Below are 22788 nucleotides of genomic sequence, written 5' to 3'. Positions count from 1 at the left end.
CAGCCGGATGCTCTGCGGACAGTGTCAGGGTGTAATTACTGCTGCCTGACCTGTGTCTCACAGTGTAGCCAGCTCCCCTGTGCAGGATTACAGTATGTCCCGGTGACCAAGGGGTGGCTGGTTACCCGATAAACTTGCCAACAGAAATTACGTGTAAAGTGATGGCTGAGAAGCGAATGAATAAGAGAAAATCACAGCAGGGATCCATGGGATATAGAATACACATTATTCCTAATCATTACGCTTAGAAGAGTTACCAGGCGATCAATGCGTCTCAGGGGTGGCAGGCTTTGCTGTAGATAAGTGTTTGATTAAATAGCTAATAAAATCAATTTGAAAAGTATAGGAGACGGTTTCTGGACTGTTTTCTTGTTAAATGTCATTGATTCAGCGTGCTAAACCGGGCACTGGGGACACTGAAGGGTGTAGAAGCGAGCCAGTGGTAGGGTGGCTGATCCCGGGGCATTTTCCTGAGGGGTGCTGCCGGCGGGCTATACAGCGTGACCTCTGACATGACGTTAGGCTGCGCACAACCGCTTAGCCGGGCAGTTAGAGTTAAACCTTTTTGACAATGTTATTGGTAGCGGCCTCACAAACATCAGTTCAGCTCTGGGCTTGGATGTCCTCTCATGTCACTTCGAAGTTATCTGCAGTGGCCACTTGCCCACCAATAGGGCCACATCCTGTGGCTGGCCGCAGTTCTCGCCATTCCCTGCAGAGATGCGCCTTTTAACATGGGCCTTAGGAAGATGACTCGCTGCCATGTTTTTCAAACTAGGAATGGAACCCTGAGAAGGTTCCATACATCCCACATGGCAGGCCTTCTCGGCCGCCTGTCTCCTGAGGGTGAAACTGGCTTCTGGGTTTTACCAATTCATTGCCGATTCAACCAATCATCCAATCCTTCTTTCAATCACCCAATCATTCTTGTGGTGTGGACTACAGAGGGCATATCTCACAAATAACCAACATAGACCAGAGGCCATCAGAAAGATATCACAGGACCTTGGACAGAATTGGAAGTTTCTAGAAACAGCGTCAGACAGTCCTGCTCAGTACGTGGATCCACTGGTGGCCAGGCGCAGTGGCGCAGTCGTGTTTTTTGTTTTGAGTGCTCACAAAGTCCCCCTGACAGACCTAATTTTGATTAAAGTAATGTAGCCCCCCTCACCTGGCCCTTCAGCTCTGCCCCTTGTATATATGTATGACCTCCTTGGATGGGCACCTTGCGTCATGTAATCTATCTGGGGGCATGATTAATAAATTTTGTTATTTACTATCACCAACTTTTCTAGACTTGTTCATTCACTGCCTTTGGGACCTTGTTATTCATGTGTATTTGCTAAATCAACCTATCAGTAAATGATGTCATCAGTGATGTCACTCGGCCCATGCTACTAGCAAGTTTTGTTAATAACATAGTCAACATGGACCATGTAGGCTAGCGCAGGCCACTGGGAAAGGGGGGTTATTAATGATGTGTGGGAGCACTCATCTAACGATATTGAGCATACACACTAAGCCATTTTTTGGTTTTAAAGATATTGCCCAGAAGGACCAAAATTAGCACTCAAAAAGTGTCTATATTGTATGGGGGTTTTAGAATCTTAAATTGAATCCATGCTACATTGTAGAGTTTATTATCATTGTTCTAATTATCAGTGTTGTTAGTGCACCTGAATTTTTTTATTTTTAACTGCTCTGGTCAGCTTTAAAAATCTCCAGTTTTCTTAAAGCAGCAGTCATTTTACATTTCAAAATCAAACTGGTTTTGCAGTGTAAATGATTGCCGCTTTAAAAAACCCTGGAGATTTCTTTCCAAATCTCTCTCTTTCTAATTCTCCTATCCTATTACATTTCACCCTTTAGGGCAGATGTATCAAGCTTTAAAAAGTGATAAAGTACACAATGATAAACTGCCAATCATCTCCTACTTGTCATTTTTCAAACGCAGCCTGTAATGTGACAGTTAGGAGCTGATTGGCTGGCAGTTTATTGCTCTCCATTTGATCACTTTTTGAAGCTCGATCCATCTGGTCCTTTATGTCATACCCTTGGTACCTGCAGTGCTCAGGCAGCAGGTGAAGCTGTGTTGGGCTATATGCAGGTAACAGTCACTTCCTGGTTGTCACCTGTGCCCCTCCCCCCTCTGCAGGTAGTCAGGCGAGTCCCAACACTTGGGCGGTCAGAGATGCCGAGCCCACACCCAGCAATAGTGCAGGAAGCAGGAAGCCCCACACGACAGAGGACAGACCTGTACATACAGTAAGGTATTCCTATTATTACTAATATTATTCCTAAAGTGGCAGGCAGAACGTATGTGTCTAACCTGCCATTTCCCTCAGGTCTCTTTTCAATGCTATAGAAGCCTTTTCTGTACATTAGTATGCATCTGACTATTATACAGTGATTACACTGTATCTGCTTCCTACATTCCTATAATCATACCCACCCTGTATAATACTATGAGTGACGCATCCCCCATTCGCAGGCAGACAGCCGTTATATACACATACCTGCATCTCATCTGTAACAATTTATTCTATAAGAAGAACTAGTGTGAGAAACTGAGGCATGAGGCTTTCTATATATTTGCTAGCAACCAGTGACATCACTGAGGCATAAGGCTTTCTATATATTTGCTAGCAACCAGTGACATCACTGAGGCATGAGGCTTTCTATATATTTGCTAGCAACCAGTGACATCACTGAGGCATGAGGCTTTCTATATATTTTCTAGCAACCAGTGACATCACTGAGGCATAAGGCTTTCTATATATTTGCTAGCAACCAGTGACATCACTGAGGCATGAGGCTTTCGATATATTTACTAGGAACCAGTGACATCACTGAGACATGAGGATTTCTATATATTTACTAGGAACCAGTGACATCACTGAGGCATGAGGATTTCTATATATTTACTAGGAACCAGTGACATCACTGAGGCATGAGGCTTTCTATCTATTTACCAGGAACTTGTGACATCACTGAGGCATGAGGATTTCTATATATTTACTAGGAACCAGTGACATCACTGAGACATGAGGATTTCTATATATTTACTAGGAACCAGTGACATCACTGAGGCATGAGGCGTTCTATATATTTACCAGGAACTTGTGACATCACTGAGGCATGAGGATTTCTATATATTTACTAGGAACCAGTGACATCACTGAGGCATCAGGCTTCCTATTTATTCATTAGGAACTAGTGACATCACTAAGGCACAAGGCTTTCAATATATATTAACTAGGAACCAGTGACATCACTGAGGCACGAGGCTTCCTATCTATATGCCATGAACCAGTGTCATCACTGAGGCATGAGGCTTTCTATCTATTTACGAGGAACCAGTGACATCACTGAGGCATGATGCTTATCTATTACTAGGAACCAGTGACATCACTGAGGCGTGAGGTGTCTTATCTATTACTAGGAACCAGTGACATCACTGAGGCATGAGGCGTCTTTTCTATTACTAGGAACTAGTGACATCACTGAGGCATGCAAGGCTGCTATTCTATACAAAGACAGAAAGCCTCATGCCTCCGTAATTTTGTTTGTTCTCTGTGAATAGAATAGCAACCTCATGCCTCAGTGATGTCACCTGTTCCTAGTAAATACATAGGAAGCCTCATTGATTTCATTGGCTCATAGTGAAGAAAATAGCACCTTCATGTATCATGCCAGGCACAAGGCTTCCAATGTATGTGTTAGGAACAGTGATCTCATTGAGGCATGAGGCACCTTATCTATTCACTAGAAATCAGTGACATCGCGCAGGCATTAGGTTTCCAATCTATTCATTAGGAACCATTGATATCAAGTGAGGCATGAGGCATCCTATTCTCTACAATGTATCATAAACAGGGCCTTGTTCTTTATAATAAGCATTTGTAATGATACCAGATACTACTGAGGACCCGTTGCATGATGGGGATTGTAGTTGACAAGCTCATGTCCGTTCTACAAACAGCATTGATGCTGTAGTATAGAACCTGGAGGATAGTGGTTCGGATTGATAGGTCTGCATAGATAATCAGCCAATAGGTCGACATGAAAAAAGGTTGACATGAGTTTTCAAAAATTTTGGGGACTTTTTAATACTTTACCATCCACGTGGACTACAATTGAGAATGGTAACGCCAGACCCGAAGCATGGCGAGCGAATGAGTTACACTAATTGGGGGGGTTCATGTCCACAGGTGTCAACATTGACACAAAATGTGAAAAAATGTATGTCGACCTTTTTTTCATGTGGACCTTTTGACCATGTCAAACTTTTGACTATCTAGAGGTTGGAGGCTCGTTGCTCAGGGTGATTGTTTGTGGGTGAGAGCGTAGTTCTTACTTGTGCCCTGGAGATTGCCTTCAGTGAGGAACTGAACACATACAGATTACACATTACACCAGGGAGAGTCTATCTGCTCTCCCCGTGTATTTACATAAAGGGAGATGCACGCTGTGATTACTATTATAAACTTTTATGAATATGACGCCGGCGTACTCTCTAGTGCTGTATAAATTGAGCCAAGCTGTGTAATAAAGCCAGACATAAGAATTGGCTTTTCCGGGTTAATGAATGATGTGGGTGAGTCGTTTATGTCCATAAGACTCGCTATTTTGGGGCAGATGTATTAAGCCTTAACAAGAGATAAATGCAAGGGTGATAAGGAGAGATAAACGCAGGGTTGCCGAATTTTAACTGCTCCTCTCCGGGAGAAGCCCGGAGAGGAGACTTTCCTTACCCGATCAGGGGGCGGGGCTTGACTGTGACGTCATTAAGCCCCGCCCCCATTACGGGAAATAGGCGAAATGACTGATCTCCATGGAGGGGGCGGGGCTAAAATGACACGATTGTGCCGTTTTAGCTCCGCCCCCTCCTCTGAGACCCGCGGATTGCGGCATTTACATGCCGCGATTCGGGGGGGTCCCCCAGATTCTGGGAGGGTTGCCCACCCTTCCGGGGGCCAGGAGGGGGACCCGATTTTCGGAGACTCCCGGGAATTCCGGGAGGGTCGGCAACCCTGGATAAACGTCCAGCCAATCAGCTCCTTACTGACTTTTTTCAAACACAGCCTGTAACATGGCAGTTAGCAGGTGATTGGCTGGACATTTATCTCTCCTTATCACCCTTGGATTTATCTCTTGTTAAAGCTTAATACATCTGCCCCACTATGTCTCATTTCAGAAGTTTGGTTGTTTAAATAAAGATTTGCTGTTTAAAGAGAATTAGGTTTACTTTTCTTTTGTTTGTTATACAAACTGTAAAACTTTATTCAATTACTATTTGTCGGTAAAATAAATGAAATAAAAATACAAATGAGGAAATAATTTTGCACAAAGAGATACAAATTAATTGCAGCACTTTATTCAATACACTTAGGGGGCGATTCTATTTTTTTGAATTCGGCCCTGTTCAGATGGTTTGGGGACTGTACGTGGTCTTTTATAACTCATGTCATGCGCAGGTCCCCTTTGCGAATGGCTTCGCGACTTGCATAGTCGCCGAGCCGTTCACAGGGACCGGGGCGAACGGCGGCATCGGTTGTCGCCCATGGAATGGCCATCGTTTCATGGGCGTCCTCGTGAAAAATGTCGGCGTTCTCATGGATACGCTGGGGCGTATGACTGACGTTATATGTAGCCAGCTGCCCGCCCTGTCTTCACCCCGGCGTCTGCAAATAAAATTCGGTCTGCATTTGCGAAGGCATGTAAAATCATTAGATGGTTGGGGACCACGAAAACACTGGGTGCACCCAGGAAAATGCAGGTGGGCAGCTGCCTGCCTGGGGGCGGACGTCTGACATCACAGGAGTCAGCTGCCCGCCCAGTTCTTGGGCATGTGTCTACCTTTTTTCCTGTCTTCCTTTTGCTTGTGTCGACATTTTTTTATGTCAACATTGTGTCTGTCGACCATTTGGAGTCGACATAGACACTGTTGAAACCCTATGATCCACACCCTGGAGAAATCTCCCCCGCTGAGGGCACTCTAATGACGTCTTGTCTGTATTCCCATAGAGGAGTGACTGGGTGGAGGTGAGCGCCATCACCCATACACCAGGATGTCAGCCGCCAACATTGGGAAGGAGCTGGAGAACCAGTGGAACGATGTCCTGGGCCGTATCGAGTCCAAACAGATGTTCCAATCGGACTGGGATATCGCAGCATTCGCCATTTTCTTTACATTCATTGGTGAGAAACTGTGGATATAGGTGTTCACTGAATGTCCTACAGGCTTCATCAGGGCATAGCACAAGGAAGAGTTGTATTTTTCTACGCCACAAACTTCAACCCTCATTGGCTACTACGGTCAGGCATTTATATTATTTAGTCTACCGAAATCTTTATTATATGTCATGAGCATATTCGGCAGCGCTCTACAATTGGGAAACGACAACATATTCTGACTAAACGCGCAAAGTGACAATATTAAAGGTAACTGGCTTGTTTTTAGGAAAACTTATATGGGATCAAGCCCCCCTGCTGTACGTTATCAACAGTGGTGGCTCCAGAGGAGGGGCTGCAGCACAGTTCAAAGTTCAAATAGGGGAGAAACACCAACTGCCAGTGAGTCAGTTTCAAATGGCAGTTGGTGGCAGTAGGTGTGGCTCCTCTACTTGAATTTTGAACTGTGCTGCAGCTCCACCTCTGGAGCCTCCCCTGGCCTTATCTTGCATGCTTGGTCAGGTGACCTCTAATACACTTCTGATTGCAGTACGGAGTGATCTACTCGGTACAGTTGGGAGGTATGGCGAGGACTGCAGCATGGCGACCCACTGGTGTCCTAGTAGGAAACCACATGCATTGTCCTCAGGATGCTCCGGGTGGCTCTGCAGTGGGTTTGTAGGCTGTGTCTTCCATGCAACAGGGACATCTGGAAGGCAGATGCCATGGAGGAATGACAGTGATATCCCCTGGGCTGCGGCACCGAGCAGCCTGGGTCCTAGATCCTGGGTCCTGGATAAACAATGGTCCAAGACAATCGCCATGCCCAGGACTCCTCCCAGTGTTGTAGCTCATCCAATTGCAGGCAGGAGCTCCATGTGATTGGGCAGGTAAAGATGTTTTTTCCTTCTGACTGTACATGTATCTCACACACTGCCACCTACCAATGTATATACTGACGTAACCCCCACCTCACAGTAACTGGAATTATCCCCACCCACCCGTGTCCTCTGTAACAGGAATAAATGGGTAAAACGCGCGGGTGTAACTTGCACACATTTCCATGACGTGTTGTGTGATGTATTTTTCATTGTGCATTTGCCTGTTAGATGTATTTTGCATTTCCAGTTGGGTCCTGAGGCCTAGATGGTGCCATGTTCTATTTCTAACACAACGTTAACGTTTAGAATACAGTGGTGGGAAGGAGAAGCTGTTCCTTCTATTTTCCCTTAAGCCCTGACCCCCTGTCACTCTGCACCTTAAAGAGCTGGGAAATCCCAGGACATTTCCTTATAGACATAAGGCGGGTCTGCCAGGCTGCTCTTATGCCACACTCACATACACACATGTCACATATACAAGACACACACACTAAGACACACACATATGTTATACACATGTTAAACTGCACTCTCACACACACACACACACACACACACACATATATACTGTATGTCATACACAAACACATGTTGCACTGTACTCATACACACATGCAGCACTCCACATATGTTATGCACACATGCTACACACAAACACACACACACACATATCACACACACACACACACACACACACCATACATGTCATACAAATATGTCACACACTCATACATACAGACACACATACATGTCCTACACAAACATTGCACTCATACACACATACATGTCCTACACACACACACATGTCCTACACACACATACACGTCATACAGAAATATTGCACTCATACATGTCCTACACACACACACATACATGCATGTCCTACACACACACACACATGTCCTACAGAAACATTGCACTCATACACACATACATGTCCCCCCCCACCCCACACACACACACACACACACACGTTGCCCTCATACATGTCCTACACACACACATACATGTCCTACACAAACATTGCACTCATACACACATACATGTCCCACACACACACATGCATGTCCCACACATACACACACACACACACACACACACACACGTTGCCCTCATACATGTCCTACACACACATACATGTCCTACAGAAACATTGCACTCACACACACATACATGCATGTCCTACACACACATATACATGTCCTACACACATACATGTCCCTAATACATGTCCTACACACACACACACATACATGTCCTACACAAACATTGCACTCCTACACACATACATGTCCTACACAAACACACATACATGATTGTCCCACACACATTGCCCTCATACATGTCCTACACACACACATACATGTCCTACACACACACACATACATGTCCTACAAACACACACGTTGCACTCGTACATGTCCTACACACAAGTTACACACATACTGTACACATCATACACATACACACATCCATACATGGCACACTCATACACGCTCACACTATCACACACCCCTCACTAGCCAGCTGCTTCGTCACACTAGGGATGGCCATCGACCATCGATGATTTAAAATGTTGAATACTTTTACATTAATGTAGGAGAACCAAATGGTTTCCCTACATTGATGACAAATGAGAACCTATGTTTCTTTCTTTCTTTTTTTTCAAGGTGCCGGGACAAGGAGCATAGCTCCGCCCGACACCCAAAAACCCCGCCCCCAAGTTTTAATAGACCCATGGGCCTTTCAGTCAAAAATAATGGATAACCATCAATAGCTAAAACTAATACTATCGATGGCTGGTTGCAGAACCACCATCGATGGCCATCCTTACATCACACAGCCCCTTCCTGCAGCATGGACTCTGCCCACATTAAGCAGCCCTGCCCTAAGCAGCTCCGAGCATCCTATCAGAGGTTCTAAGTGTGATCTGTGAATAAGATTGGGTATCATTATTCACACTTAAACCTGGTTGGTACTTTTCAAATATAAGCGAGTCCCTGGTAATTTTATTTGTACTTCACACGTCGGCAAAGCGTCAGTGTAAACTCTGCACGTTGGCAAGTTAGGTTAAGAGGCCGATTAATTAATCATCTCTGACATTTCAGCACAGAGGTTTCTTGTAAGATACAATTAAAATTTGCAAACACGTTGCTTTGTCAGCGGTTTCCATGGAGGAAAATGACAGCGCCTGACGTTGCTGCACTTTAAAAACAAAATGGGCAAATGCAAAAATGCAGTTGCCAATTACCAAGGACCCAGTGACATCATTAAGGCACTTAATTCTTGTTTATGCGCACAGCTGTGAATTCGGAACGGTGAGCGATGTTTCCTAACTTTACACATGTGCCGGATGCGAGCGGCCACAGCGAACCAGTGCGGGCAAAGGGAGCGTGGGCCAGCGGCAGGTGGTCACGCACATGGGAACGCCCAGTGTTTCATGGGTTTTCCCTTGAAAATGCTGGGCGTTTCCATGGTGATGACCCAGTGACGCGGGTGCCGGGACGGGCAGCTGACAACACCGGATGTCAGCTGGCTGTCATGTTCCCCTCCAGAACACTCGCAAAGCGGAGACACCTGAGAGTGTCAAAAGGCCCCCATACATTACGCGATTTGTGCCCAATTTCACCCGATTATGGAGGATCGGGCTGAGAAATCGGGTGAAATTGCCTAAATCGCGCAGGGTATGACATCCGATCTGATGCGCGGTCCCGTGCGCATCGGATGAGATCGGTAGGTCGGACGGTCTGCACATAAGATAAATCTTATGTGCAGCCGGCAGGGAGCAGGTCCGGGGGAGCGGGGACCGGAGAGACGGGTCTGGCCCGGTCCGGGGGAGCTGCAGGAGGGGTAGTGGGCTAGTGGCAGGGGAGGTAGTGGCAGGTGGGAAGTGGGGACCGCAGAGCACAGTCCAGTCCCCGCGGTGGGAGAATAGAAAAAAAAATCCTATCAAACGACTGAGAGCTCAGCCAATCCGCGGCCATCTAGTCTTTTGAATAGGATGTTTTCTATTCTCCTGCTCGCCGCTACTCCGGGCTCTGCTCTCAGTTCCCCGCGGCGATCGGGAGAATAGAAAACATCCTATTCAGAAGACTGGGTGGTCCCTGATTGGCTGAGCTCTCAGCCAATCAGCGGCCACCTAGTCTTTTGAATAGGATTTTCTTTTATTCTCCCGCCGAGGGGACCGGACTCTGCTCTGCGATCCCCGCTCCCGGCCTGCCTCTGCCTTTCTGCCCCCACCCTGCCTGCAGCTCCCCCCAGACCCTGCTCTCCTGCAGCTCCCCCGGGTTTACATGTGATAAATTGATCCGATTTATCACATGTGAAAAATGGCACATCAATTGCCAAATCATATCAGGAGCTGCCGGGGGAGCTCGAGGGAAGTCAGGGCTGACATTAGGCCGACTTGTCCTTAGGCAGAAGCTGGTTGGCAACTTTTAGCCTGGGGGGCAAGTCCAGAGCACTGGCCCATAAGTAACAGCGCATCATTAAAATGGAGTTTTAAAAATATAACGACACCACAGGCTTCTCCCCCTGTATAAAAAACAGGACACCACAGGCTGCTCCCCCTGTATAATATAATAAATGTAATGCCATGACACATAAATTATTATACAGGGGGAGCAGCCTGTGGTGTCATGGCATTATTATTATTATTATACAGGGGGAGCAGCCTGTGGTGTCATCATGGCAGGCTGCTCCCCCTGTATAATAAATCATGCCACCCTGACTGAGCCATAATTCACGTCATGCCACCCTGACTGGGCCAAACATCATGTTATGCCACCAGGCCTGAGACAAAATTCATGTTATGCCACATGGATTGAGAAAAATACATATATTTCAGGGACGAAGGAACAGGGACCACAGGGAGGCATGGACCAGGGCAGGGGAATGCAGGGACCGGGGGGATTCATGGACTGGGGACACACACACACACGCAGGGACCAGGGAGGATGCAGGGACCGGGAGGGTTCATGGGCCGGAGGGACGAAGGAACGGGGGACGCAGGGGCCAGGGGGCACGCAGGGACCAAGGGGGCGCAGGGCCCGGGGAGGACGCAGGCAACGGGGGGGGGGGGGGCATGCAGGGATAGGGATATGGGGTTCACAGGAACTGGAGGGAGGGGGATGCAGGACCCGGGGAGGACACAGGGGCCGTGGGAAGGCCTCATTATTTTAATGAAAAATTCCTAAATAAATATATAGATAGCTAACTTCCTAAGTGCCCCTTGTAGGCATACTTAGGAATACTTTTTTTATTCTTAACAGGATCAGTATGCAGGCAGACAGATAGTGAATTATTATGCAAGCCACATGTTCAGGTGACAGTCATAGGGTGACAGTCGGGGCTCGTGGCGGGGGTGATGGGAGAGAGGAATTCAAGAAAGCAGCCAAGGCATAGTGGGTGGGGGGAGAGGTGTTGGATACACTTACAGTCACTGCCGCACTCGTCCTCCTGCTGCCTGGCTCTCCTGGACCCGCTGACTGACACTGCTGCTGCTGCAGCACGGCTCCCTCTCTGCTGCCTTCAACTCTGGGGCCGGACACTTCCACTGCCCGGCTCTCCTGGTCCAGGTCCAGGTCCTGCTCACTGACACTGCCGCTGCGCACTTCTCCCTCTCTGCTACGGCTGCTTCTTCAACTCTGGGCTTTCCTGCTCAGGCTGCCGCAGCCAGAGATACTCGTCTCCGCTGCCCCGGCAGCACGGCTGCTTCCCACACAACCCCGCGGTGGCCGGCATTTAGATATCATGACGCCGGACATACGTCATGACGTCGCGCCTGCAACTCTGGGGAGCCATGTTTAAAAGACTACAGGAACATGGCCGCCGGCATTGTAAGCATATATAAGGTGGCCGCGGCCCGCAGCAGTCCAGCCAGAGCGGCCTGGGGGGCACATGGCACCCTGCCCCCCGGCCCAGCCCGCCCCTGTCCTTAGGACAAATCGGCCTAGTGCATGGGGGCCTTTAATTTTGCGTGTACCTTCCACATCATTCGATGGTCAACATCCATTCGCAGCCGTATGGGCAAATTTGCCCTGCAAAGGGGGGCAGCGGCCTGTGCGAGTAGGCTTAAAAAGACACGCAGCACTGCGAACTTCGCAACGCTGCCCGTCAACTAGAATAACCTCCAAAGACCAATGTTATAGTAGGAAGACAGTTAAGACACAAGACACCCCCCATTAGTCGTGTTGTATGTGTGCCCGGGCACAGGACCGCCTGGGTACAGCTGTCTAACCCCCCCCCAGGAAACCAGCACACTGCCTCCCCCTCCCGGAACCAGCGGCCCCCCAGCACAGTGCTGCCTGCAGAGTGCCAAGCCTAGGACACTGAAGGGCTCGGCCCTCTGCAGGCTGCACTGTGCACTCCGGACTCGGCCGAAGGTGGAGGCGCCGGATGGCGATGCCGTGTGAAGGTAATGGTAATGGGGAGGCGGGATGCAGGGGGGGAGCATGCGGGGGGCAGGGGGGTAGCGCTGTGCCGCTGGGGGCCCGGACTGTAGGTCAGTCCCGGGCCCCAACAGTTCTTTTGGTGGCCCTGCCCGGGCAATCTGACCACAGATCCGACATGATGACGGTACGGACCAGTATAACCGTGTCTGTATCTAAACCTGTCTCTTTATCTCCCTACAGGGCTGATACTGCTGCTCGTTGTATTGGTTCTCATCCGATGTTTCTGCTGCTGTTGCTGTGACTGCGAGTCTTCCGATAGGGTAATGCAAACGTTCTTCTGACCTATGAAATACAAGCAAATGCCTAGGGCAGCGGTGGTAAAACCCATTCTGCAAGATCTACCAACAGTCCATGTTTTCCAGGCCACAGGTAGAATGTGTAGGTTGGGAATGAATACTGGCCTAGAGTGTTTGTGCTCCATGGTGGAATTGGCTGCAATTTAAGTTTGTATAAGTTTGTAGACAACTTGGCTCCCAGTGCGGACACAAAAAAATGCCCCCCCCCCCCCCCCCCCCGTGCCCCATGGACACTACTTAAATGAAACACTTGCACGCACTTGCAAGGAAACAAAGGGGAATATGGCCTCACTGCAATATTTTGCTATGGGGCCCATGAAATTGTAGTTACACCCTTGGCTACAGGCATGTAACACCTGACAACGGCATTATAAACCCTGGCAATGAGCATGTAACCGTTATCAACGAACATGTAGGGAAAATAAAATATAATTAATGGGGGTGGGGGGTCTTAGAATGCACACCCTATTTACATGAGGTGCTATCATGCTGGGACTTGCAAAGAAAAAACATACTCCATATTATTAATCAATAATAGAGGTTCACAGTGACCTCGTATCTCTGGTGGGTCCCTAATACTAAGTTTGAATCTGGGGCGCGGAACCCCAAAAAAGCCGGCATAGGCCAGTCACCCACAAGGCAGCACACGAGTGAAAAACTAAGCTATAAGTGTGTTAATAAGAAAGAAGCAGGAGCTAGAGGTTAAAAAGTGTCACAGACAGTGGGACAGATGCACTGAGCTTCAAAAGTGATAAAATGGAGAGTGATAAGCAGCCAGCCAATCAGCTCCTACCTGCCATGTCACATGCTGTGTTTGAAAATTGTCAGACAGGAGCTGATTGGTTGGTTGTTTATCACTCTCCATTTTATCACTTTTGAAGCTCAGTGCATCTGGTCCATAGACTGTGTGACTGGACCCTGGTGAGCAGTATGTGTCCCAAGCTATATTCACATTAACGATATTGGTGGTGGTCCTGGACAACCACTATTGTTAACAACATCATTTAGTGACGTTACGAGTCCCTCACTGAACATGCTGTCATTGACGTTCTACAGTAGGCAGATTTGACTGCATGTTCAGAGGACAGGGAGGTGGGGGAGTTAATTACCTGTGGTCAGTTAGCGATATAGTGGTTACACACCTGACACATTAATATGCACCACAGTATGGCAACCTACTTTTTAAATGATTGCTCATTGTCCAAGGTTTCATTGCATTGGCTGCCTTACTTAGGTCACTGCAGCATCTCTCCCGGTGGATCCCAGCAGTTCAGCGGTCCTGGCATTTCCGGATATCGCTGTTGCACCTGGCTCCTTGTCCCTTGTCAATGCCACCCCCCCCCCCCCCCCCCAAAAAAAAAGATAGCCACTGCCAGCTCTAGCATACTTCAGAACTGTCTCGGCCAGTGGCGTAGCTACGTTTTGGGCGCCCCCCCCCATCACCGCCCCGCCGAGCACCCCTACCCCGCCGCCCATGCAAACCCCCCCTCAATCCCCCACAGCCTTACCTATAGCGCTGGTCCCGGCGGCTCCGTTCTTCTGCTGAGGACCACCAGAAAATGGCCAGCCCCATACAGCAGACAGTTTCAGAGAACTGTGTGCTATATGGGGGCGGCCATTTTGTGGTGGTCCTCAGCAAAAGAACGGAGCCGCCGGGACCAGCGCGATAGGTAAGTCTGCGGGGGATTGAGGGGGGGTTTAACTATAGCACCGCAGCCCCTGGCGCCCCCACATGCACAGCGCCCCCCCCCCCCCCCGCGGTGGCGGGGGCTGCGGTGCTATAGTTACGCCCCTGGTCTCGGCTGAGGCGGCAGTAATTAATACATTCAGGAATAAAGAGATATTAAAATAAAAAATATATATATATATAAAACCAAAAATTATTCAAAAGAAGAAAACATTTCGAAAAAATGAATGCATTATTAAATTGTGACTACTATAAGACGACGGTAATGGGAAAGTTGGTTGTTCTGAACAAAGCAAAAAAAAAGTTCTATCACAGCCAAAAAACATCCTTTTCTGTCAGCAACTGGGCCAATAATACGCCCCAAAATAAAAGAAAAACCTAAACTAACATCAACACTGGGTTCAGTATGATTTCCCAACAGTCAAGATACCAGCCACCATTGGCCGACAGTCAAAATACCGACACGGTTAAAATGCCTACATGCATTATACCAATATGGTCAAAATGCTGACATTTAAAATGTGGACATGGTAAAAAGTCATCATGATTTTTTGGGGTGTCTGTCGACATAAGTGTACCACGTTCCCTCACATAGCTCGCTGCACTAACCACGCTGCGCTCGTCAATATGTCAACATTTTAAATGTCGTAATTTTGACTATGTCGGCATAATGCATGTATGGATTTGTAATGTATCGGTATTTCGATTGTCAGTAACATGACTGCATACCTCACCAGTAATCAACTAAACAATCATACAAGTAATATAATTTAAAAAATAATATATATACACTATATATATTAGGAGGAAACATTTTTCCTATGCACATCAGACTTCCTGTTTCCTGATAGACGCTTGAGAACCTGGAAGAGGAGAGTATTTGTCCCATTCCGTGTTTCCTATGTATAGCAGACTATTGACACAGCGTACCATTGCTGCTATCAGGGAATTGTGCAATACAATGATGCCTGTTGTATGTTTAGTTGCCTTTCTGTATCGCTAATCTCGGGAAGATAACAGGAGACACCTGTGTAATCTCCGGATTAGAAAATTAGTCTTCTCGCAACAAAAAACAGATAACATTATTAGCTCATAAAATAATAAAGTACTTCATCATAGTAAGGACCAGGAATGCCGGTCACCTGGAGCTGCGGTGTACTCGCGCCTGTGCATTCATATTAACGGCTAAATACTGGGGGATGGATGATGGCATAGACAGCGGCTAGATCGACAATTAATAGGTCGACACTTAAAAAGTCAACATGAGTTTCTAAAGTATTTTTGGAGTCAATGTCAACACCTGAGCGCGTGGAACTCCATTAGTGTAGTGCACCCCCTCACATGGCTCACGTCACTTGCCATGCTTTGGGCCCAATTGAAATCCATGTGCATGTTAAAGTATGAGGGGAAAAAATCGTGAAAAAATCATGTCATGTCGACATTTTGCATTTGTCAACCTTTTGTCAATGTCAACCTGATGCATGTCGAACCATACATTGTAGACCTATCATCTGCATCCCTAATTACTGATGGTTACTATACTTTAAAAGGATCTAACAGAAACTTGGAGAGCGATAAGGAGGACAGAGATAAAGTACCAGCCAATCAGCTCCTAACTCATTTTTCAGACACAGCCTGTAACGTGGCAGAAAGGAGCTGATTGGCTGGTACTTTATCACTCTCCCACGCTTAGTACATAGACCCCTGAATGTTGAACATGCTCAGGGGTAAATTTACTTCTAAAAATGAAAAGTGATGTTGGGCCATAGCGACCAATCAGATTCAATTTTTTTTTTGCTGTTGCATCCTAGAAAATAATAGAAATAATCTGATTGGTTGCTATGGGAAACAGCACCTCTTAATTTTAAGAAGCTTTAGTGAATGTACCCAATTTGTTCATGTAGCGGCAGCCATTTTGTGTGTGATGTTCAGGAGAATGCAGCTTGTGAGCCAGCGATAGCACTAGCCACTGTCGTATCGTAACATTGGGTAACCGGCATGGTAATGCAGTGCTTGGCAACAAAACAACCCCAAAGCTTAAGAATTATCCTATTGATCAGGACAAGAACCGTAGCATAAAATAAATCCAGGTACATGAAGAGTATAACCCAGGTATGTCCAAACGATGGCCAGTGGCGTAACTACGTTTTGGGCGCCCCCCCGCCAAGCACCCCCAATCCCCCGCCGCCCATGCAAACTCCCCCCCCAATCCCCTGCAGCCTTACCTATCGCGCTGGTCCCGGCGGCTCCGTTCTTCTTCTGCTGAGGACCACCACAAAATGGCCGCCCCCATACAGCAGACAGTTTCAGAGAACTGTGTGCTATATGGGGGCGGCCATTTTGTGGTGGTCCTCATCAGAAGAACGGAGCCGCCGGGACCAGCGAGATAGGAAAGTCTGTGGGGGATATGGGGGGGGGGGGGGGGGTGTGTAACTATAGCACCGCAGCCCCCGGCGCCCCCACATGCACAGCGCCCCCCCCGCGGTGGCTGCGGTGCTATAGTTACGCCGCTGACGATGGCCCTCCAGCTGTTGTGAAACTACAAATCCCATCCTGCCTTGCCACAGTTTTGCTATTAGGGGATGCTTAAACTGTGGCAAGGCATGCTGGGATGTGTAGTTTCACAACAGCTGGAGGACCACAGTGGCCATGCCTGGTAAAAAACCCTTTGTAGGACTTGAACACACTTTTGTCATGATAACTAATATATTCAGATACTGGCTTGTGCTTCATTCTTGGGGGCGAATGTGTCCCAGTTATACTTCTTGTTTGACTGTTCATTGCAGGTTGGATTTTCTGAAGTATGCTTTATCCCCCCTCCCCTAACGCAAGTACAACCACCGGTTAGCCATCACGTGAAACGCATTCACATGCGTTCACATCACTAGCACGCAAGCATCCATTTTTAAAACACCAGGTGGTACCCGGCCTTATACAGGAAGATAGGTAACTGCGCTAGATATATGACAATATAATATTAAAAAACAAACAAATTTAATTTCGCATAAATGATAACATATTGACAGGACAATACACATAAAAGGAATCAATCAATAAGGAATGTTTAAAATGTCATTGATGTAATAAATAGGTACAATGACCTTATTTTGGATAGTCACGCGTTTAGCCACCAGTACTGGGGAAGTCCGTCCAGGTATTTGTATATATACAGTGGATACCAGAGTCCTTGCGGAATTGGAGCTCCTCCCTTTATTTAGAAATTGGAGCCGGGTCCTTAGGAGGGGGCGTTCCTCCAGATGATCTCTTAGCCACAGCAAGGGAATGTGGAAAGGCGCCTCTGGTAAAATGCCAAGGATGGTAGCCGCTGGATGGTAGTCGGCAGTTGTTTAGTGCAGTGGGTGCTATATGCAAATATAAAAATTGATGGTGCAAGTTCCTACGCGTTTCACCGGCCGGCCTTATGCAGTTTGTGCAGCTTGGTCTCCTTGATAAGTGTCTCAGCAGTCTGAGACGAGGAATATTTATAATGGCCATTATGCCATGGTGGCGATTGCTGACCGCACTGTAACCGTTTACTAGAACCCCCCCACCTGAGGTATAATACTCTTGTCTGTTCCTGGTCTCCACAGAAAAAATACAAACAGAAAGTTGGAGTCGATAACCTCGCCATGGAGCCGTAATCCCGCCTACCTCTGCTGATGGACAGCTTGGGGAGCCAATAAATTAGAATCTCTTGAGGCCCTCTATTCTCATCTACTTCAATGAAATCCATTTGATTAAAGAATAGTATTGAAGAACTATCTGCATTATTACTGTCCGAGAGGAGAAACTTCTGCAATGATGTCTCTGCTGTACGTTTCCTCGATTTATTATACGTATGTAGAAAAGCTTGTCATTGCCGCACCAATCGACACACGCGACGCGCTATGTATGTACTAAAAAACATTCTTTTTATTTCAATTTACCCCCCCCCCCCCCCCCCCCCCGATTCCCCCCTCCTATATCCTATGCAGTTCTATTCCTGATTGGTCAAAGGTTTTTTGAAAAAATAACAGAGAATATTAATTAAATCTAATGTCATCTAATAGAGAATTCATTAAAAAACATGCCTTGCACCTACAATGTCTAGTTCGACATTCAATAGGTCAATACCACATGGTTAACATGAAGAAAAGATCGACACAAGCAATTGGTCAACGCATGAAAAGGTCGACATAAGTTTTTTTTACAATTAAAAAAATAATATTTCTTAGCAATGGTCCCGAAGCATGGCCAGGCGATGCAACACTAAATAAGGGTCCACATGATCAGCGTTCGACATGAAGAAACACACACACACAAAAAACCTCATGTCGACTTATTCACGAGTCAAACGTTTGCATATGTCGACCTTTTAGGGCCGATATAGACATGTCTGTGAGCTATACTCAGACTGGCCCGCTGGGTACCGTGGGATTCACCAGAGGCCCAGGAGATTTAGGAAAATAAAAGTTTATTAGGGGGGCGGGGCCTTACACAAACTTTTTCTAGGTTAATGCCGCTGGGCAGCCAATCGCTACTGACTGACCCGCCATCTGCAATATTACTTTATCGCCGCTGGGCAGTCATCAGCTATTGGAGTAGCCCAGCGGCGGTGGCAGGGTAATTTTGGCTCCATTCCCAGAGGAGCCGTGCGGGCGGGTGAACGTCAAGTGCTGGACCTGCTCCCTACATTCAACTGGTGAGCACCTAGTCCAGTCCCAGTCCGACACTGGCTATACCAAACCCAATACACCTACAGGCCCGATGTACTAAAGAGGAAATGCGGTAAAACAAGGATTTTACCATACTTCCAAATGCAATAGGGACCTTATTCTGGTCCGATCGCGCAGGGGTGCGAAGTTTTACAACTGCGCATATACAGCGGTTGACTGTGCAGGCGGCATTAAAATGACAAAGTAGCGAAATTCACATCTTTGTGTGTCAACCAGAATAAGGGCCTAAATTCCCTCGGACGGGGTTCCATTGCGAAGGGTAACACTGGCCCTGACACCGATCCGTCCCAGCATGGCCTACAGCTACCCGCATCTCTCTATGTATGTGCAGGGGGACTCCTGGGTCACAGACCCGGAAGTCCAGGGACCAGCAGCCAATGCATAGCGCAGATCTTATTGGGAGAGCCACCCTTTGCGCTACTCATCTCATATGTTAGAATCGTTGTGATGTATTCTGGGATGTACCACCAGTGCAGATGTACAATACCCGGCCTCTAGCAACCGGCGAATCCGCGATCAGCTCTCTCTGTACAATACCCCCTCTAGCAAATCCGCTGTCAGCTCTCTCTCTCTCTATACAATACCCCCTCTAGCGACTCCACGGTCAGCTCTCTCTCTGTGCAATACCACACATCTAGTGCCTGCCAAATCCGTGGTCAACTCTCTCTCTCTGGGCAATACGTGATAAAGGTTAAAAAGACATTTCTGGATTGTTCTTAATGTTTTGTAAATAAATTCAATTTCCTCTAAACTGTCTCTTGGTTTTTGGGTTTTGCCTTGCATTAACTCTGGAATGCCTGGAGCAATTTACACCAAACTTGGAACACATATGACTTACAATCTGGAAATAAATACTGTGGGGGGTAAGACACCCCTAGCCGTGGGCCTAAATGGGGTCTGGACGCTACACAAAGTGGGTCAGGGAAGCAAGATATGGAAGCCTTGCAAAACATAGAGGGGCTAGAGAACATTGTTTGGGTCCAGATTAGTTCCACAGCCAATAACACCCGCAATCCCGACACCGCCGGGGTCCCGGGGGCCCAAAAAGGGTCCGACCACTACACAAAGTGGGTCAGGGAAGCAAGATGTGGCAGAGTTGCATAACATAGAGGGGGAAGAGCGCATGGGGTTTAAGAACAACAAAACTGTGCTCCGATCCGTGAGCCCACAGCAGACAGGTGTATGCCGGTCACACCATGGGCCCACCACAGACAGGCGTATGCCGGTCACACCATGGGCCCACCGCAGACAGGCGTATACCGGTCACACCATGGGCCCACCACAGACAGGCGTATGCCGTTCACACCATGGGCCCACCGCAGACAGGTGTATGCCGGTCACACCATGGGCCCACCGCAGACAGGTGTATGCCGGTCACACCATGGGCCCACCACAGACAGGTGTATGCCGGTCACACCATGGGCCCACCGCAGACAGGTGTATGCCGGTCACACCATGGGCCCACCGCAGACAGGTGTATGCCGGTCACAGCATGGGCCCACCGCAGACAGGTATATGCCGGTCACAGCATGGGCCCACCGCAGACAGGTGTATGCCGGTCACACCATGGGCCCACCGCAGACAGGTGTATGCCGGTCACACCATGGGTCCACCGCAGACAGGTGTATGCCGGTCCCACCATGGGTCCACCGCAGACAGGTGTATGCCGGTCCCACCATGGGTCCACCGCAGACAGGTGTATGCCGGTCCCACCATGGGCCCACCGCAGACAGGTGTATGCCGGTCACACCATGGGCCCACCGCAGACAGGCGTATGCCGGTCACACCATGGGCCCACCGCAGACAGGCGTATGCCGGTCACGCCATGGGCCCACCGCAGACAGGCGTATGCCGGTCACGCCATGGGCCCACCGCAGACAGGCGTATGCCGGTCACGCCATGGGCCCACCGCAGACAGGTGTATGCCGGTCACGCCATGGGCCCACCGCAGACAGGTGTATGCCGGTCACACCATGGGCCCACCGCAGACAGGTGTATGCCGGTCACGCCATGGGCCCACCGCAGACAGGTGTATGCCGGTCACGCCATGGGCCCACCGCAGACAGGTGTATGCCGGTCACACCATTATCCCACCACAGACAGGTGTGTGCCGGTCACACCATGGGCCCACCACAGACAGGTGTATGCCGGTCACACCATGAGCCCACCGCAGACAGGTGTATGCCGGTCACACCATGGGCCCACCGCAGACAGGTGTATGCCGGTCACTCCATGAGCCCACCGCAGACAGGTGTATGCCGGTCACACCATGAGCCCACCGCAGACAGGTGTATGCCGGTCACTCCATGAGCCCACCGCAGACAGGTGTATGCCGGTCACACCATGAGCCCACCGCAGACAGGTGTATGCCGGTCACACCATGGGCCCACCGCAGACAGGTGTATGCCGGTCACACCATGAGCCCACCGCAGACAGGTGTATGCCGGTCACACCATGGGCCCACCGCAGACAGGTGTATGCCGGTCACACCATGAGCCCACCGCAGACAGGTGTATGCCGGTCACACCATGGGCCCACCGCAGACAGGTGTATGCCGGTCACACCATGGGCATGGCGAGCGGTTACGGATAACGCCGGATACCTCAGCTCGTATTCTATAGGACTACTTACCAGCCTGTCAAAATGACTGAACACAGGCCCTTATTCTAGTTGACTTGGACAGATGCATATTTCGGACGGCCACCGAGTGTTCTTAGCCCCACCTACCGTATGGATCGCTCACACCGTCCGAATGCTGTAAGACGCCGAACGAACGGACCGCGAGTGGATGTTTCATGTGAGCAACTCCCCCATCTGTGGGAACCTCCCCCTTCCTCCGATGGTCGCCGACCATCGAATGATGGAACGAGAGGTCAGACAGCTCCGAGTGCTCCAGACCACTCGGACATTTCTCCGTATGAAAGCAGGGATATGGGCGGGCAGCTGGCATCCGGGTATGTCAGCTGTCCGCACCCCACACGGCCGGATTACCATACGTATGCCCAGCGTTTTCATGGGCCTATGAAACGCGGGGCGTACAAATATGTTAATGAGCCCAAACAGCCCTTCACGCCCTCTCCACCCCCTGCTCAGATTGTTTTCTGTACAGAATTCACGCCGTGTTCGGACGTGTGTGGCGTTCGCACATGCGCAGAAATGCCTCTACACATGTGCAAACACAAAACGTCGCCGCACCCGACCGCACACGCAGCCGTCTGACTTAATCATAATAAGGGCCATAATGTCAGTGCCAGAGGCTGTGGGCGTCCAAACGGAGCAGCACCATCTAGTGGCCGCCGGTGTGCAAAACATTGGAATTGAGAAGTTTTAACCTTTTTTATTATGTAGGATTTCTGTTTTATGCAAGAATCTACTTGTGATGAAATCATCAGCATGCAGAACATGCATCTGTTTGGTGAACAATCTAGGTACGGACAGATACACGGAGAAGGTTGTTTGCAAAAGAACCAACAAAGTTAAGTAATATGAATTCTTGTAATGGAATCAGATGCTTAACAGCTCCCAAAACGTTACTTTCTACAGAGAATATTTATGGGGAGCAGTTTTCCAGTATAAGAATTA

General features: G+C 48.5%; 1 protein-coding gene across 2 annotated transcripts; it reads left to right on the top strand.

Annotated features, from left to right (window-relative positions):
• The first annotated feature begins 2177 nt into the window (after positions 1 to 2177).
• On the top strand, positions 2178 to 18409 carry SMIM22 (small integral membrane protein 22). 2 transcript variants are annotated; one of them, XM_083151951.1, is made up of 4 exons: positions 2178 to 2270; positions 6028 to 6201; positions 12689 to 12768; positions 18082 to 18409. In XM_083151951.1, the coding sequence occupies exons 2-4, from the start codon at positions 6072 to 6074 to the stop codon at positions 18130 to 18132; spliced, it is 261 nt and encodes an 86-aa protein (XP_083008077.1). In that variant the 5' UTR covers positions 2178 to 2270; positions 6028 to 6071; the 3' UTR covers positions 18133 to 18409. The 2 variants fall into 2 exon arrangements, with proteins under 2 accessions (XP_083008077.1, XP_083008078.1); XM_083151952.1 differs by having other exon boundaries at positions 2189 to 2265.
• Positions 18410 to 22788: the final 4379 nt, after the last annotated feature.

The sequence above is a fragment of the Crinia signifera genome, chromosome 7 (assembly GCF_055691185.1).
Source record: "Crinia signifera chromosome 7, ASM5569118v1, whole genome shotgun sequence".
Lineage (NCBI taxonomy): Eukaryota > Metazoa > Chordata > Amphibia > Anura > Myobatrachidae > Crinia > Crinia signifera.
Note: the sequence above shows the minus strand (reverse complement) of the source record. Positions and strands in the feature narration are given on the sequence as shown.